This window comes from Cricetulus griseus (genome assembly GCF_003668045.3).
Source record: "Cricetulus griseus strain 17A/GY chromosome 1 unlocalized genomic scaffold, alternate assembly CriGri-PICRH-1.0 chr1_1, whole genome shotgun sequence".
Taxonomy (NCBI): Eukaryota; Metazoa; Chordata; class Mammalia; order Rodentia; family Cricetidae; genus Cricetulus; species Cricetulus griseus.
The window spans coordinates 227752073-227769592 of NW_023276807.1; the positions used below are offsets into that span (position 1 = coordinate 227752073).

The 17520-nt window shown below is 35.8% G+C and overlaps 1 protein-coding gene across 1 annotated transcript in view; it reads right to left on the reverse strand.

Moving 5' to 3' along the window:
* Positions 1-17520, reverse strand: part of Rb1 (RB transcriptional corepressor 1) — a 132795-nt gene that overhangs the window by 61989 nt on the left and 53286 nt on the right. Inside the window, 8 exon segments of the mRNA XM_027390147.1 lie at positions 1407-1603; positions 2974-3050; positions 3133-3164; positions 3249-3305; positions 4996-5112; positions 7376-7463; positions 12380-12457; positions 13589-13698. Of these exon segments, the coding sequence (XP_027245948.1) occupies positions 1407-1603; positions 2974-3050; positions 3133-3164; positions 3249-3305; positions 4996-5112; positions 7376-7463; positions 12380-12457; positions 13589-13698 (756 nt within the window).

Here is a 17520-nt window from a genome sequence, read left to right on the forward strand (position 1 = left end):
ATCCCATCAGGTTACAGTGTTAATGAGATAATTTTTTTGGAGATACAGAATCAAAAGTCTATGAAAACTTGCTGAGGGTCTTGACCTTCATTACAAGGATGCACTCAATTTATAAAAAACTCATCCAACTGTCACCTGAAATTTATATTTTCTTGTGTGTGTATGTGTATGCATAATATTTCAGGGTTTTTTTGGGGGGGGGCGGTTCGAGGCAGGATTTCTGTGTGGCTTTGGAGGCTGTCCTGGAACTAGCTCTTGTAGACCAGGCTGGTCTTGACCTCACAGAGATCCGCCTGCCTCTGCCTCCCGAGTGCTGGGATTAAAGGTGTGTGCCACCAACATTCGAACTATTTCAGTTTTTTTAAAGTCTGTAGAAGTTCAAGTATAAGTGATATACTTTCCAACATAATGCATTCTCACAGGAAAAATACACAATATCATATTTGCAAAGTTATCTTCACAGTTATCTACTACCAATCTCATAATTTTATAATTTAAAATGTGATATAAAATTCAGACATTAACAACATATGAAAAATAAAAGCATTTGCATAGATTCTCATGGCCTGAGCATTCCCAATCCAAAAATCCCAAACTGGAGATGCTCCAAAACTTGAAATTCATTTCATATTGAGATTCAAACTAAATATGCTTAGCATGCAACACAGTTTAAATTATTATTTTTAAATCTGCAAATCTGAATTACAAGGTAATAGCCAGTAAAATAGACTTGAAGAATATAACAGTACTTTAGGGGACTATCTTATAATTATTACACAGGAAATGCTCCCTTTATTAAAACAAAAACTTTATTAATTGCTTATATGTTATAACTAAGATGCCTATAGCAATAGTTTCCACTCCTATAATGCTACAAAACAATACCTATGATTAAATAACAATGTGGACTTCGTATTATTATCTTTACAACTAGGACAAAATGATCAGATGAGACCAAAAAATGTATTTAAGTAATCTCAGACTTTTAATTTTGTTGAAAAGTGTAAACATTTATATTATCAATACTAACACTTGGATTTTAAATAAATTACCTCAATACATTTTTTTAAAGAGTTTGACTTTAATTTACCAACTTTGTGAAAACTTGCTCCTAATCAAATGCATTAGATAGTCTAGGAAGCTCAGCAGGCCAATTGGCTTGGTGTTGTTCACAGCAGAAAAATACCTGCATTCATACTTACGAATGTACGCGCGCGCACACACACACACACACACACACACACACACACACACACACACACACACACACACACACAAGATCCACTCTAATATTCCACTTGATTCTTAGGCTGGGCAGGGATCATTCATTAAATAAATAACTTCTCACTAACAGGAAGCTAACCAGGTACATAGAAATAGCTTCAGTTATTTAGCTAGTCACTTACTGAAAGCCATGCAAGGGATTCCATGATTCGATGCTCACATCTTTCTAAATGTTTTATCATTTCTCTTGTCAAGTTGGTTTCCACTTTGATAAAACTTTCAATCACTTTGTAAAAATCAAAGGCTTTTAAATTAAGTACATTCAGAATCCACGGGAAGGACAAATCTGTTCCAGAATCAAGATTCTGTGATGTACTTCCTAAAGTAAGAGGGAAAAAATGTGTCAATATGAAATGTTAAGGACTGAACTGATGAGATTTGGAAGATCTTATCACACAGATTCAAAATGTAGAAAAAGGGGTAAGCAATTCTTACTAAAAGCAGATATTTTTTATTCTGTGGTCTACAGACTCTCAAGAAACATGCTTCCAAATTCAAATATATATGTACACATTTTTCTTAGGGGTAGGAATCATAATTTCTATCGAATTTGCACAGGTGTATGTATATGGCCTTTACTAATGTCCAGGCAGGTATCCATTACCATATCCATTTTAACTACCACAACTGCTGGGTTGGGAAAACCAATGATGCTTTTTAAGATTTTGCTAATTAGCTGGGCCATGGTGGCACATGCCTTTAATCCCAGCACTCTGGAGGCAGAGGCCAGCCTGGTCTGTAGAGCAAGTTCCAGGACAGCCAGCACTACATCGTAAGAACCTGCCTCAAGTCTGGTACTGTAGGCCTAGAATGCCAGATACTCAAGAGGCTGAGTGAGGCAGGGGAATTACAAGTTCAAGACTGGGTCACGCTACAGACTGAGTTCAAGGTCTAGTGAAATCCTGCCTTAAAAAAACAGTGCCTAGTCCCTACCCTGGGTTCAGTTCTCAACACTGCAAAAAGAAATGGGAAAGAGACTTTGCTAATATTGTTGAAAAATGATCTCTCTTAAAAATGTGTCCATTGTGGTTATTTATGAGGGTTCAGTTTCAAGGATTACTAATTTAACTTCTCTTATTGTGACGATGTGTCTTTAGATGACTGCTCCTTTTTTGTTTCTGCAAGTAAAACTTTTTACTATTCATAACATTTGAAAAGTAATGTATTTTTCAAATTGTATTTTAAAACAGTTACTGGCTTTTATTCTGTTATTTTCAACAACCATTAAATTTTCATAGCTGTTATAAAAGCAGCAACCAATTACTAAGCATCCAGTTTCTGGTGAATTCCTGCTTTTGGTCTCCTGAGCACAGAGGCCTAACAGTGCTACATACAAGCACCACCAGCTGCTCTTCAACACTCCTGCAGCACTTTATGCTTTCACAGCCTTTGTAGCTGCAGTTTCAGTAGCTACCTTTCCTGGATTCAATATGCTCAGAGTAGAATCCTCATAGAATTCTACCCTCAGATAACCTGAAATGACTGATGTGTTAAGCCGTTTAAATAGCTGTAACCAACAATGACAGTGTTCAGTATATACTGATCTACAATATAACTTTTTCTTCTCACCACACAGATATACACACAAAAATGAAACAGAAACAAATCAACAAAGAACCCACCACGTATCTTAAGGGTTTGCTTACTTTAAAATAAGTTACAGTGCTTATTTATTAAAACTTAACTTACTGCTATATGTAGCCATTACAACTTCAAGAGCACAGGCCAATAAAGACATATGAAAGATGTTGTCATTTAGGAGTTTGCTAAAAGGGGAAAAAGAATAAATGCTTTTAAATGTGGCTTTTATAAAAAGAAGTTGTTTTATTAAAACTAGAAAATATTTACCTAAAATTCTGAATAGATAAACGTTCTTCTTCCTAAAACAGATAATTTTTTGAAAGTTTAACTGAAACTTTATGACAGCATTGAAATTTTTTTCTAGTTTATTGTCTTTAACTTACCGACTTAAGCATGGATTCCATCACACGATAATATAATCGAACCCCAAGTTTATATCGCTACAAATAAAAGGGAAAAATAACAAGATTTTATTGTTTAGAAAATCAGAAACTTAACTAATTTTTGTTAAAGTCTTTTCTTGAAACACACCGCCCCTTCTAGGAACATGGTTAGCAAGAGATAATAAAGGCTAGTTTGTTTAAAGTCCAAGGCTTAATATAAACTAGTGGTTAGCACTCCCATTCAATCAGCCAGACTAGTATGTCTAGGAGCTGACAATATCCCTCTACTGTTTTAGCCTGTGTCACTTGCTCTACAGAGAAATATGCTGAATACTACTTTAAGCACTATTTTACACATCTAATATAGCCCTTTTGGTGATGCAGGACATTTGTTTTTGAAATGGCTAAGATTCAAACAGTAGCTTCTATCTGTAAAATTCGGTAACACTGGCACAGGCCAAAAATCAAACCAAAACAAAATACAAAGTTGATCTAACTAGTAAAGTTTTTTAAAATAATTTGTTCCCATAAATTAAAAATAGGTGTTTGAATTACAGACACATACACACAAAAACCATACTTCTTTATCCTAAAACAAAAACATAAGTGCTGCATGGACTCAAAGCAATTTTAAGTATAATAGTTAAACCTATGGTTCTCAATCTTCCTAATGCTGCAAACTTTAAATCAGTTCCTCATGCTCTGGTGACCCCAATCATAAATTATTTTCCTTGCTACTTCATAACTGTAATTTTGCTACTGTTATGAAACATAATGTTAATATTTGTGTTTTCTGATCTTAGGTGACCCCCATGAATAGATTGTTGACCCACTCCCATCCCGCAAAGGATCACCACCCAGAGGTTAAAAACTTCTGGTTTAAACTCCAGTGGCATCAAAACATAACCTCACCATACTGGAATAAATATGTACAGCATATGTATTTAGACTTAATTTTACATGTTACCCTAATGTCACTTAACAAAATGAGCCGTATCTGGAAGCAGTCTCAGAGAACTTAAACAACATGCTCAAGTCTGCACAGCTCATAAACAGCAGAGCTATGTACAAACCCAGGCTGTAACTTAGTCCATATAGTCTTACCCAGTATGTTACTTTATTACTGAAATAGTGTTGCTCAATAATAACACTGACGATTGGTAGTATAATGTAATCCCACCCATACATTCATAGATATTAATTTTTTTCTTATTTTAAATTGCTATAATTAGCATATTAGTTTTTGTTTTGTATACTGGGCTGAAGATGGATTTCACTTAGTTTCCCATAAGTATCAGCAAACACAGCAGCTGAGATGTTGCCCTGCCATTACCTTATACTACTACAGATATACTAACACAGCACAGACTGTATAAACAGATGATTTCTCTTTCTCTCTTTCTTTCTTTTATTTATTTTTACATTCTAATCCCAGTTCCCCCTCCCTCCTCTCCTCCCACTCTCCCCACCTTCCCCCATTCCACCTCCCATCCACTCTTCAGCGAGGGTAAAGCCTCCCCTAGGATGTCAACTAAGTCTGTCCCATCACCTTGTTCAGGCAGGACTATGAGCCCCTAGCCCATATCTAGGCTGAGCAAGGTATCTCTCCACAGAGAATGGGCTCCACAAAGTCAGTTTATACATTATATTTAGATCTTGTTCCCACTGCCAGTGGCTTCATATACTGCTCAAGCCATAAACAGATGATTTCTACACTGTGGCATTAACAGATGTGAGCTCAAGTTACCTGTACTCCAATGTCAACACACCCCTGCCCCACAGCATTAGCAAACTTCTCTTTAAAGATGTGTCCAACATCCTTTACTCTTTTCAGGATATTTTCTTTTGGATTCACTGTGCAATTCTTTAAGAAATATAAATAGAAATAAATATTGAGGATACTATTTGACCAGAATTGACATTTTTCTCTTTCACAGTAAATGACTTTGATCTGCTGCTTGTTTGTAAAAACAAGTAAACATTTCCACTATAACAAAATAATTGACAATACAGAATGTAACCAGCCAACACAGAAATCCATTGTATGTTAAAACCAAAATAATTCAATATAATGAAAGTACACTGTTATCTAAAGTTTTAAACCAGTGGTTCTCAACCTTCTTAATGCTGTGACCCTTTAATACAGTTCCTTATGTTGTGCTGACACCCAACCATACAATTATTGCATTGCTACTTCATAACTGTAGTTTTTCTACTGTTATGAATCATGTTTGAGATGCAGGACATCGGATGTGCAACCCCAAAGGGGTCATGACCCACAGGCTGAAAACAGCTGTTTTAAACAAATAAAGGCTACAGACAAAAGAGTTAGCAGCCTTTCCATCTATTATATATTCTCATTAAGTGTCCTCATAGTTAAGAATTGCTTTAGGGGGCTGGAGTGATGCTCAGTGATTAACTGGACTGGCTTCCAGAGGACCTGGATTTGATCCTAGCATTCAATGGAGGCTTACAACTCTCTGTAACACCAGTCCCAGTAGATTCAATGCCCTCTTCTGGCCTTTGCAGGTACTGCATGTATGTGGACCATAAACATACATGCAGGCAAAAAGCCCATAAACAAAAAATAATATTTTTAAAATAAATCTCTGTAAAACAAAGGGGGGTTACTTTACCATGTATGTAACCCAAAAGCAAAAAGTAAATTAAATTGAATTTGGTTTTATTTTCTAATTAAATGTGCTTTAAGAGAATGAAGAATTAGGCAAATCATTATCTGTATTTTCAGGTACACAAGCCAGGAGAATAGTTACAAGCGCAATACAGTATCATGTGGAGTATGAATATGTAAACTTTGGGAATTAAAACACATCAGAATATGATGTCCTTCTCTAAGTAGTGTGATGTATTTTAGTAAGTATAAGTGCTAGGAAATGAACCCAACGTAGATGTCTATCTCAGACACAATGGAATTTTATTCAGCTATAAAAAAATCATATTTGTCAGAAAATGGATGCAACTGGAGATCATTACATCAAGCAAAATAAGATAGACTCAGGAAACTTATTACTGTACTTCTGCTTGCTCTTATGTAGAATCTAGATTTATACTGGGGGTGGGACATGAAAGGAGAAAGGAGACCATGATGGGAAAGGAAGAAACTTTAAGGGAAGGGGAAATGGGGAGAGAGACAACGGAAAGCATACAACATGAAAGCAGAAGCAGAGACTAACGGGAGGTAAATTACAATATAGAGTGAAGCATATGTATGAATTTGATATAACAGAACTAACTTAAAAATTAATAAGAAAAAGCATACATACTGAGCAGTAGTCAAAAAGAGAGAAAGAAAGAAAAGATGGATGGCCGAAATGGCTGAGTAGGTAAAGTGCTTGTTATGCAGACATGAAAACATAAGCTTGGATCCCACACAAAAACAGCCTGAAGTGGCAGAATGCACCTGTTATCTCAGAGTGAGAGGTAGAGACAAGAGGACCCAAACCTGGGACTCACTGAGCGCTCAGCAGAGTAACTGGTAAGCTCCAAGCTCTGTGAGAGATCCTGTCTTTAACAATGAGAGTTATAGAAGAAGATGGTGACCTCTATCTAGCCTTCACAAACACACATACATGCAGATAGATCCATACACCATGTATGAAGGAAGAAAAAGAAATGAGGGGAAAAAGAAAAAGAAGTGGGGTGGCACATGCCTTTGATCTCAACACTGGAGAAGCAGAGGCAGGTTGGTCTCTGCATCCAGTGCTAGGCCAGCCATGGCTACACAGTGAAATTAGAGAGAGGGAAGGAGGGGAGAGAGGAGACAGAAGAGAGAGGGAGGGAGGGAGGGAAGATGGGAGGGACAGAGAGAGAGAGAGAGAGAGAGAGAGAGAGAGAGAGAGAGAGAGAGAGAAAAGAGAAAATGAGAACATAAATGAAAGTGTCTCAGAGGTGAATGTCTATGTTGCAAGGAAAATAATAAACATAAGAAAAACTAAAACTAACAATATTTAAATAAAATAATCTGCGTAAGTTCAAAAAGCAACAAAATACTAAATAATTATATGGTAGATGGAAGATAGGTGTTTTAAAATATACTTAGTACTTTGGTTTCTAATTTCAAATTTCTTTCAAGATATCATAAAAAAGTAATTTTATATATGGCTTACATTGAAATAGGAAATCAGATTTTCTGATGGTTGATCGCTTGCAGAATTTAAAATCACCATTAATTGTTGGATAGTATTCATAACAGTCCTAAAAAACAAAACACAAGGAGAAGCATTAAGCAACAAAGGAAAAAAATTAAAGAAAAAGGAAATACAAATATCACTTAAGCACATCTTTTAACACACCGTTTATCCAATTTATCTTGAAGAAGTTCCCTAAAATAAGACCTTATTTAAATAAAATAAAACCCCTTACCAAATTGCAGCTTAAAAATAATTACATTTTACTTAAATCTTTCAGAAAAGTATTATCAATAAGTATAATTATGGAACTGATGCACTTAATAATAAAACTAAGTATCAAAACTATTGATAGAAATATTTGTCAAGCTAATGAACTTTTCAAGAAAATATGTCTTAAATTTTCATATTATATAAAAAGATATCAAAATGCTATTCTTTCAAGAACCTATTACAATTAAGTGTCAATTCCCCACTCTCCAAGATAGGGAAGGCCTCAGTATACAGTATAGGTGAGCATCCAAAATGCAACAACCCTCTTGACTCAGCCTCTCCCCAAATCTGGAGATTACAATAAAGGACCACTATGCTTGTCTTTAAATATTATACTTTTAAATAGACTGCAAGATATTTAGAAACTTAAGTGAAGAATAGAAAAAGCCTTCTTCACACAGATCTTCAAGGAAGAGGAGTAAAAGTCCTGAGTAATCTTAAAAGTCACTTTTGCTAAAGCATAAAACTTGCTCGGTCTCTCAGGACCTCCATAATTCTATAGTTTTGCATGCACACACACACTTGTGTGTATTATACAATAAAGATAAGTGTTCCTGTTTTGTAGTAGCAGGATGTTTGAGACATCGCATAAAGATGCAAAGAACCACAGATTGTTTAGGACTGGAAGGCTGATTTAAATATAATACAAAACATGTCAGGTTTTCAGCCAGGCTTCTCTATACTTCAACTTTCACAAATTACATTCTCTAGAGCTACTACAGATAAATCCAAGTCATAATGACTAATGACCAAATACTAAAAACAAAAGATTGCAGACTTCCTTGAAGCAATTGACTCAAACACTTATTCTTTCTTAATCATAGCACCATCCCTCAGATTCTTGGCTTTATGTTCTAGCCTCCCAAGCCATATCAGCTCACTGCAGCCTAACTTCACTCCAGTTCACATAACAACATTCCCCAGAGGTCAACCCTTATGATCTAGTTCTCTTTTGGGGCAGATGCATGCACTTTTGTGTTTTTAACTTGCCCTGATAACTCCCTGATCTATGGGTGCTTTACATTTTGCTGCTTCCTAGACATCTACATAAATGCTGTAAGAATGATATACCACAAATGAATCCATCACATTTATCAAACCTGTTCCTGCTTCTTCTTTCCCATCACTATTCATTTGGTTCATCTCTTTGGAATGTCTCAGCTGAACTACTCTAACAGTCAGTCCAGAGACTTTCACTATGAATGAAAGGCACATAGAATGAAAAGAGTTCTTCAGGTTTTTCCTAATTTGCACCCTACTTGAAGTACTAAGATATCCTGACAGCTCTCTTCCTAAGCTGTTCTGTACTCAGTCTTCCCCCATGAACCAATGATATGCAAAGTTATAAAAATAAAGTCTGGGCCAGATTGATGTACCTCAATGGTAGTGTTTAGAGTGCTTGTCTATCATGTATAAAGCCTTGGATATGATCCCCAGGAAAACAAAGGGGAAAAACTTCACATCTTATCTGAGAAATTAGATCTATTTTTATCCTTACTTGTGTTTATCACCCATTTAAACACAGGCCATACCAAGCACCAGGCACAATATGTGAGGATGCACACTAATACCTATGTTCTATTCCTGCTGCTTCATTCCCTCATCTTACAATCATTGTGGAGCTAATGGTTCCCAGACACATTATGCTGTGCCACATTTTAGTGCCTCTTCATACAATATTACCTCTCAGTAAAATTTAGTTGAAATATAACTTCATATAATCTGTGATACTTCATTACCTTGACCATAAGCGTACTGCTATGCTGGTGTAAAAATTCATCTGTTTAGATCATAACAGTCATTTGAAATGTATCACTGCTTGTGTACCAAGCACCACGGTAGGTCTTAATTACTAAAACTGTGATCAGAAAAGCCATGATACATATGGAAAGCAATTTCAAGGCTATTGTTGGCATATGGATTTATAGTTATATTATGAACATAAAGGAAGAGTAGTTAGCAGGAGTTACACAGAGAAAGCCTGTCTCATAAAAGGAAAAAATAAAAGCAAAAGAAATAGTTATTAAGATAAATAAGCCGAGTTCGAGGCCAGCCTGGTCTCCAGATAGGCTGTACCAAGATAGGCTCCCAAAGTTACACAGAGAAACCCTGTCTTGAAAAACCAAATAAATAAATAAATAAATAAATAAATAAATAAATAAATAAATAAGCCATATAAAGATGGAAAATACACAGAGAGTCTGGATACTATATGCTATATTGTTATCTTTAAATTGTTTGATTGCCGAGGAAAGAGCTACAGCTGCTAAAATACATTTGATTATAGGTGCTGCTAAATTAATCCAACTTACATATTTTAAAAATGCTTTGACTTCTAAATTTAAATATAAGGACAGATTACTTGGGAAAAGAATTTTTGCTTGTGTATCCACAGAAAATGGAAAGCTAAGGATTCCTTCTAGACTAATATAGTTTGATGAAGCAAGACCCCTGAAATAGTGTCCCAGGTGATCCAACATCTAAAACAGCTGAGACAATACAGCCTTGCAGACTACAAAAACAAAGACCTGGCTAGGTTTCTGTGTTTCATCATGATCCCCATGGTATGGACATTGCCCCCAACCAGCAGGAAGCAGTTTGGAATGAATGACGCCCAAATTCCCAAATATTGTTTATAAATGTTTGTTTTCATTTAAATGGGGTTGGTTATAAATGGTAATGATCACAGTCAATCTCTTTTTAAAGGAAAAATGGGAATAGGATATAGAAATGAATACTTTACATTGATATGGATTTTCATTTATTGATACAAATTTAAGGTTAATTTTGTTATACGTAAATTTCTCCTCTTGTTTGGTATTGTGTTTATACTGATCTTTTAAAATGTAATGCATAATTAAATACAGATTATATAGTCATGTATAATAGTCAGAACTTATAATTAGGTTAGTTAGGTTTTCTAGATATACAGAGATGTATTTGAGATGGATAGATATTCTTCAAACCTTTCAAAGACCTACAGAATATATAGCATTTAAATGGTTTTGGGTTTTTCATGACAGTGAGACACAACTGCTCCTGGCACACCAATTACATCAAAAAGGAGGATGGGCATCAAAGAAATTCAATATGGAGTTTGCCTTCAACATGGCAAGATTAGCCATTTGGGCAAGAAACTGCTCTTGCTTGGACTGTTTGATAAACTGGACATGCAGGACCCACAGGAAAGTGACTGCTGAATTTGCAAAACAAGACAGTCTTGAAGGGTTCCTGCTTCATGGAGAAGTATGCCAGACACACTGTGGCCTATAGGCTGAAGATAGATGCCCCAACATTACAGAGGAACTTTGGGTGACTGTCCAGGCAGTGAGATGTCTCTGTCAGATCTAGAGTTTATATATTATCCTTCTGTGGTCTTTGATGGAGTTATGGTTATGAAGACAGATAGTTATGGTTATAGTTTTCTTTAGTTATTATAAAACATAACCTACATATAAGACTTTAGACTCACAAAGATAGGATAGACGATAGAATATTTTCTTTAAATCTTGCTAAATGTTAATGAACTAAATATTGTACCTATAGTTCTTACTTGATAACTGCTTTGTTATATGTTTTACTATGTTAACGTTAAAACACTTCTTTTTATTTAGACAGAAAAGAGGAGATGACAGGGTAAGTCCTTCTGTGTATATGTTTGTCTTATTGGTTAATAAAGCACTACTGGCCAATAGGGAAGCAAGACAGGTGGGGCTAAGAGTTGAGGAGGATTTTGGGAAGTGTAGTAGCGAACGCAGTCGCCATGTGATCCCCAGGAAGATAGGACGCATAAGGCCTGCATCCTCAACAAAATAAGTCTTTATAAAATATATAGATTAATGGTTATGGCTGATACTTAAGACAGAGCTGGCAAATGGGAAATCCTAGTCATTGGCCAGCAGCATTGTCATTAAGATAAGACTCTGAGTGTTATTTGGGGGCCCTAATGTGGAGGGTGGAACTCAGGCAGCTGGCGGATAGAGTTATCGTTACAGAGAATGCCAAGTATGAAGGCTTTCAAGTACAAAAGTGCTGATAGTTCAAAAACTGAAAGAAGACCAGTGTGTGTCCAAAACGAAGTAACCAAGAACAAAATGCGGTTGGCCATGCAACAGAAACCTGGTCACGTAAGATCTTGGGGATTGTTAAGAAATTGTCTTGGTATTCCAAATGCAATTAGAAGTAACCAGAGGGTTGGAGCAGTAGTCAACACTCATGATTTGATTTACATTCATAGAATATTATTTGAGGACTCTGTGGAGAAGAGATTTATTGGTAGGAAAGCTACAGTTGTGAGAAATGATAGACAGGATCAGATAGCTACTGTACAAATATAAGAAAAAGAGCACAGTCTTGCATAAAGGTGGTGAGAGTAGACAGAAATAGAGGAAAGCACATGGACTCAAGAAACACTTGGAGCATTCAGCTAGACTGCATAGTAGATTCTTAAGTGGGATAGGAGTGAGGAAGGGACATAAAAATAACTTTATGTTATATGACCTCAAATACTGATGCTTATCTTTCTGAGATGTAACATACATTTTGGGTTATGTTCCTTATGTATATAAATATGACCAAGTAATAGTTGTGACCTAAGAAAGTCATAAAATATTTACATGTTGTACAAATACAAAGTCAAACAAGTCTGAAACACTAATACAGCACTTAATAAACAATTATAATGAAAGCTGGAATGAGGAAAATGCATACCTAACTGGAGTGTGTGGAGTAACCACATTTGCCTCTTCATCAGGGTTGCTTTTTCGCGGTGTCCTCTCTGTTTCAAAACTAAATGGTAAGTAAAATAACTCATACTGAAATTTAGAATTTGTGTTTAGGGGTCAAAAAAGCAGTTATTGATTAGTAATAAATAATAATTGTTAATAATTTCTGTTATTCAGAGCATCATACACATGTTCTCAATAAGATAAGTGCTATGGAATAAAGACCAGATGCTGCTTGAATGATTTTTTTTTCCCACCATCATTCTTAAGCATGGGTCTCCTTCCACAGATTTACAGCAAAGTGGTATACCAAACATTGACTGTAGCACTCTGGAGAGTGGAAGATGTTTTCTGGCTGGTGGTGTTAACAGTCAAGCTGTGTGGGATCTTAAAACACCTCAGCTCACATTTTTCAGTGCACTATGCTGTCCATTTCTACCTAGTTTCATTTCTACTTAGATAAACTAAAAACATTTTGCTATGTTTAATTTCTAAATTAAATATATTATTTTCATTTCATAGTAAAATAATTCTTTACAGAGTCAAATTAACTTTACAGATGAGCAGTCAAAAACTGTAATAATCTCAGCCATTTCCTATCTTAAGAATCTTACTCAGTAAGTCAAGAGAATATTTTTCTTCAAAAAAATTTTTAAGGTCAGGCGATGGTGGCACACGCCTTTAATCCCAGCATTTGGGAGGTAGAGGAAGATGGATCTCTGTGAGTTCAAGGCCAGCCTGGTCTACAGAGCAAGTTCCAGGACAGGCTCCAAAACAATACAGAGAAACTCTGTCTCAAAAAAAGAACAAAAACAAAAACAAAAATTTAATTACAGCAAGGCAACAGTAGATAAAAAGGATGAAATGAAGGAGACACCACTTGAGTTAACTAATTAGCTCAATCATTTTCTTTTGGTACATATTTTAAAAATTATCTAGATAACTAAAAAAGAGGGGGAAAAAAGGAATGAATGAAACACAGAAAATTGATATAGTACATAACTCACACTAAATTTCTATTTGTTACTAAATTATATGCTTTAGAGTACTACTAAGAAGACATTTGAGAATAATCTATTATAGAAGATGTTAAAAAAATCTCTAAGTTAATAAAAATTATATATCTGGGTAATTAATAATATACATACAATCTAGATAAAAAGCATGCCAATATATAAAAATGTCATTGTAATACCTGTCTATAGGATCAGTCTGAAGTGTTTTATCATGATCCAAAAATAGTCTTGCATCTAAATCTTTGTTTTTAAGATAAAGTTCTTCGTAGCGTTTAGAGAGACTTTCAACCTCAAAAGAAAGAAATTGGCAATTATTCTTTTTGTGTTGTATCTCTTAGGATACACAAGTAGATTTCACTAAGGAACATATATACAATGAACATTTAATTTCAAAACACATACTGAATCCACATCCAAAATAAGACCGGTCTAAAGTGAACTACAGACTATATTACACATTAAACTTCATTTTTAAACTGCTTTATAATATATATAATGCAGGTATTAGAATTTAATGTAGCTAGACAAATATCATCAAAAGCTACAAAACAATGCTGACAACACAAATAGTCACAGATCGAAGATTTCCTATCTAACATATTTAAGACCAAAATCATTTAATATTTTAGAGGTTTTTTTAATTTTGGAAACTGACATATAAAAAATGAGTTAACTTAAGGATAGCATCTAAGTACAAAATTCATTTATGTCACAGAGACATATTATTATACAAATAGTATGAGGGTAATTTTACACAACCTTTTAGAATACTTTTGTGTCCTGAGTAGAACTTTCCATATGTGGTCATATTAGTGCTTAAAAAAAACAACTTATTTCAGGGGTTCCAATTTGGAATTCCCTATCTTATCATAACTAGTTAATTACTAAGATTTTCAAGCATGCCATATACCCTTCACTTAATCTTCTACTGTATTCTCAATATGAAATAAAGCATTTCTCCAAGTACAATCAATCCTCTCAACCATCAATGTTAAACAATCTTTTCTAAACCCACTGGTTCACTCCACCTTTATTTTTTCACTCCACCTCTTTTTAAGTTTAGTATCTTTGGCAAAAGAATTAGCCCAAGTTAGTATCCTAAGCCCAAGTAAGTATCCAAATGTCACGGTTTGAACAAGAGGCCTCCATAAAATCATACACTTTAATGCTTGGCTTCCAGTTGGTAAACTGGGAAGGATTAGGAGGTGTGGTCTTGTTGGAGGTGTGTCACTTGGGGTGCACTTTTGAGGTTTTAAAAAGCCACACTATTCCCAGTTAGCTCTCTCTGTTTCCTGGCTTTGGATCCCGATATTTACTTCCAGCTACTGCTTCGGTGCCATGCCTGCCTGCCTGCTGCCATGCCCTCCACCAGGGTGGTCATGGACTCTTAACCCTCTGAAACTGGGAGACCCAAATGAAACATTTTATTTTGTAAATTTCCTTGGTCATGTTTTTGTCATGACAACAGAAAAGTAACCAAAACACCTAATTAACATAATTTTACAATTTAGTTTTGACCATACTTTTTCAATTGCTAAACACTATAAACGATTTATTGTCTCTGATCTCTTATTATAACCATGGTTTTTAAACCAGTGTTCAAGTCTCCTGTGATTTTTTTTTCCTTCTGGTGTTAGGGTAGAACCAAGAGTCTTGCACATATTAAACACACATTCTACCACTAAATCAAGCCCTTAACTCCTGGAGTGCCTTCTCCCTAGTTTGCTTGTTGTTCCAGTGCTATGGGTAGAAGCCAGGACATTTTACATGCTTAGGCAGGCACTATACCATTGAGCCACACTGCCTAGCCCTTTCTGTGGTTTTCAAAGCCAATGTTTAACCATGAAGGAACTAAAACTGTATTATAAAAAGCATGGTACAAGAAACCCAAAAATGCAAATTGTACGTTTCCCTACATAAGCAAACTTGGCAGAACAGTTATTAATGCACAGCTAAGATTAGTCACCACTCCTGCCCTACCTTAGAGAAACACAAATTAGCAACCATCTGACTGGCAATTATATGTGCAATACTGAAAATATAGTCTCTCTTAAGGCATCCATTGAAACTAACCCTTTATAAAGGGGTAGGGGGATTACTCCAAATGTTAACACTCTTCAGAGTTCAGAACAGCATGGTTTCTCATGCCTAAGATAGGAAAAAGACTACTGAAAGACCAGGTCTCAATCGTGTTGAGGAATGTTATTTTAAGATGTGTTATATTTATTTATACTATGGTTTATCTGTCTAATGATGCAAAGATATGTTGCCTTCCTACCTTTCTTTGAGACAGGTTTTCTCTTCGTAACAGCCCTGGCTGGCCTAGAACTCACAAGAGATCCACCTGCCTCTGCCTTCCGAGTGCTGGGATTAACTACATGCACTACCATCACCTGTCCTAATAAGCTGGCTACACATGTTTGTAACAGTAACGAGAAGCTAGCTAACACACTAGCCCATCCTAGAAGAGTTGGGTACCTAGAAAAGCTGGTGGATGTTGGTCAAGTGGGAGAGTGACTAAAATTCTCCAAGAGACTATGAACAAGGGGTTTCCTATGGGCAAACTAATGTTCTGACATGTGTGACAACACAGTTAAATGGTGAAAGCCCAGGCAGCAAGACTGGCTCAGTGGGGAAGCAAGATAATTGCCAAGCCTGACTACCTGCATCCCATCTCCTGGACAGGCCTTTAATCACAGCACTCAGGAGGCAGAGATGGGTGGATCTCTGAGTTTGAGGTCTGCCAGGTCTATGGAGTGATTTCCAGGACATCCAGGGCTACACAGAGAAACCCTGTTTCAAATAAAACAGAAAACCAAAAAGCATCCAATATTTTCCTTCTTTGTCTTTCTGTGTGGTAATGCAATATTCTGAAACTATCACTTTTATTATAAGGGAATGGAACTTTGGCTGGACTTCATAGCCAAAGTTAATAATACATCTTGAGGTCACTTATGAATTAAGACTACTAGCCTACTGTGTACTCAAACTGTTTGCTTAACCTAACTTTAAGAGAAAATGTAACTAATAGCTAATCTTATGTGCCTTAGATTTACAATGTAATCAACTTTTACAACCTAAGCTAATGCATAGCTGTGATTTTAAGTTACATACACTTCCATGCCTATAACCTAGATAATTCTTATGTATCATTTTCTGAAAGCAGCAAATATAGACATTGAAAACAACTTCCTAAAATCTATAACAAAATTTCAAAGCAACGGTTTATGGATATTGGTTGCTAAGCAATGATATTTGTTATCTGGGTCACCTGTGATCAGTTGGAGCCAGTAACTTAATCCCTTGTAAAATTCTGTTAAAGATTTCTGTAAAGTATAGCCGGGCGTTGGTGGCACATGCCTTTAATCCCAGCACTTGGGAGGCAGAGGCAGGCAGATCTCTGTGAGTTCAAGACCAGCCTGGTCTACAAGAGCTAGTTCCAGGACAGCCTCCAAAGCCACAGGGAAACCCTGTCTCGAAAAACAAAACAAAACAAAACAAAAAAAGATTTCTGTAAAGTATCCCATTCTTTCCTCAGGGGATATGTTCGATAAATAGAGTAAAGCTATTTGTTGGGGACAGATACCACTTACACATAGACACACACAGCTCATACAATAGACATAAACAATCACAGACACAGAAACAGACACATAAAGGAACAGATGGATTCACAAGACAGCCTTCAGGCAGACACAATTCAGAAGCCTACAATAGACAAATTATGGAAGACACAGTGAGCATGAAGCAGAAAATTCAAATCAGGACTCAATTAAGTGACTTCAAGGAAAAGTGTTTATTTCTTTCCTTAATAAGACACTGATATATTACTGGCAACTCAGAACTAATCACTAATACATTATAATTACACATTTCTGGGTCTACATTATTTTACTTATTTATGATCTCAAGTTATACTCATTTTCCTACAAACAGCACAAATGCCTTCATTCTCCAAAGGCTTACTAAAAACTCACTATGTATTAGATTATCACGTTTTCTTTATCCATTTACCTGTTGGTAGATACCTAGACTGATTATGTAACTTATTGTGGGTAGAGCAGCAATAAGCATGGATATACTTAGGATTCTTATGGTAAGCTGGCACAGA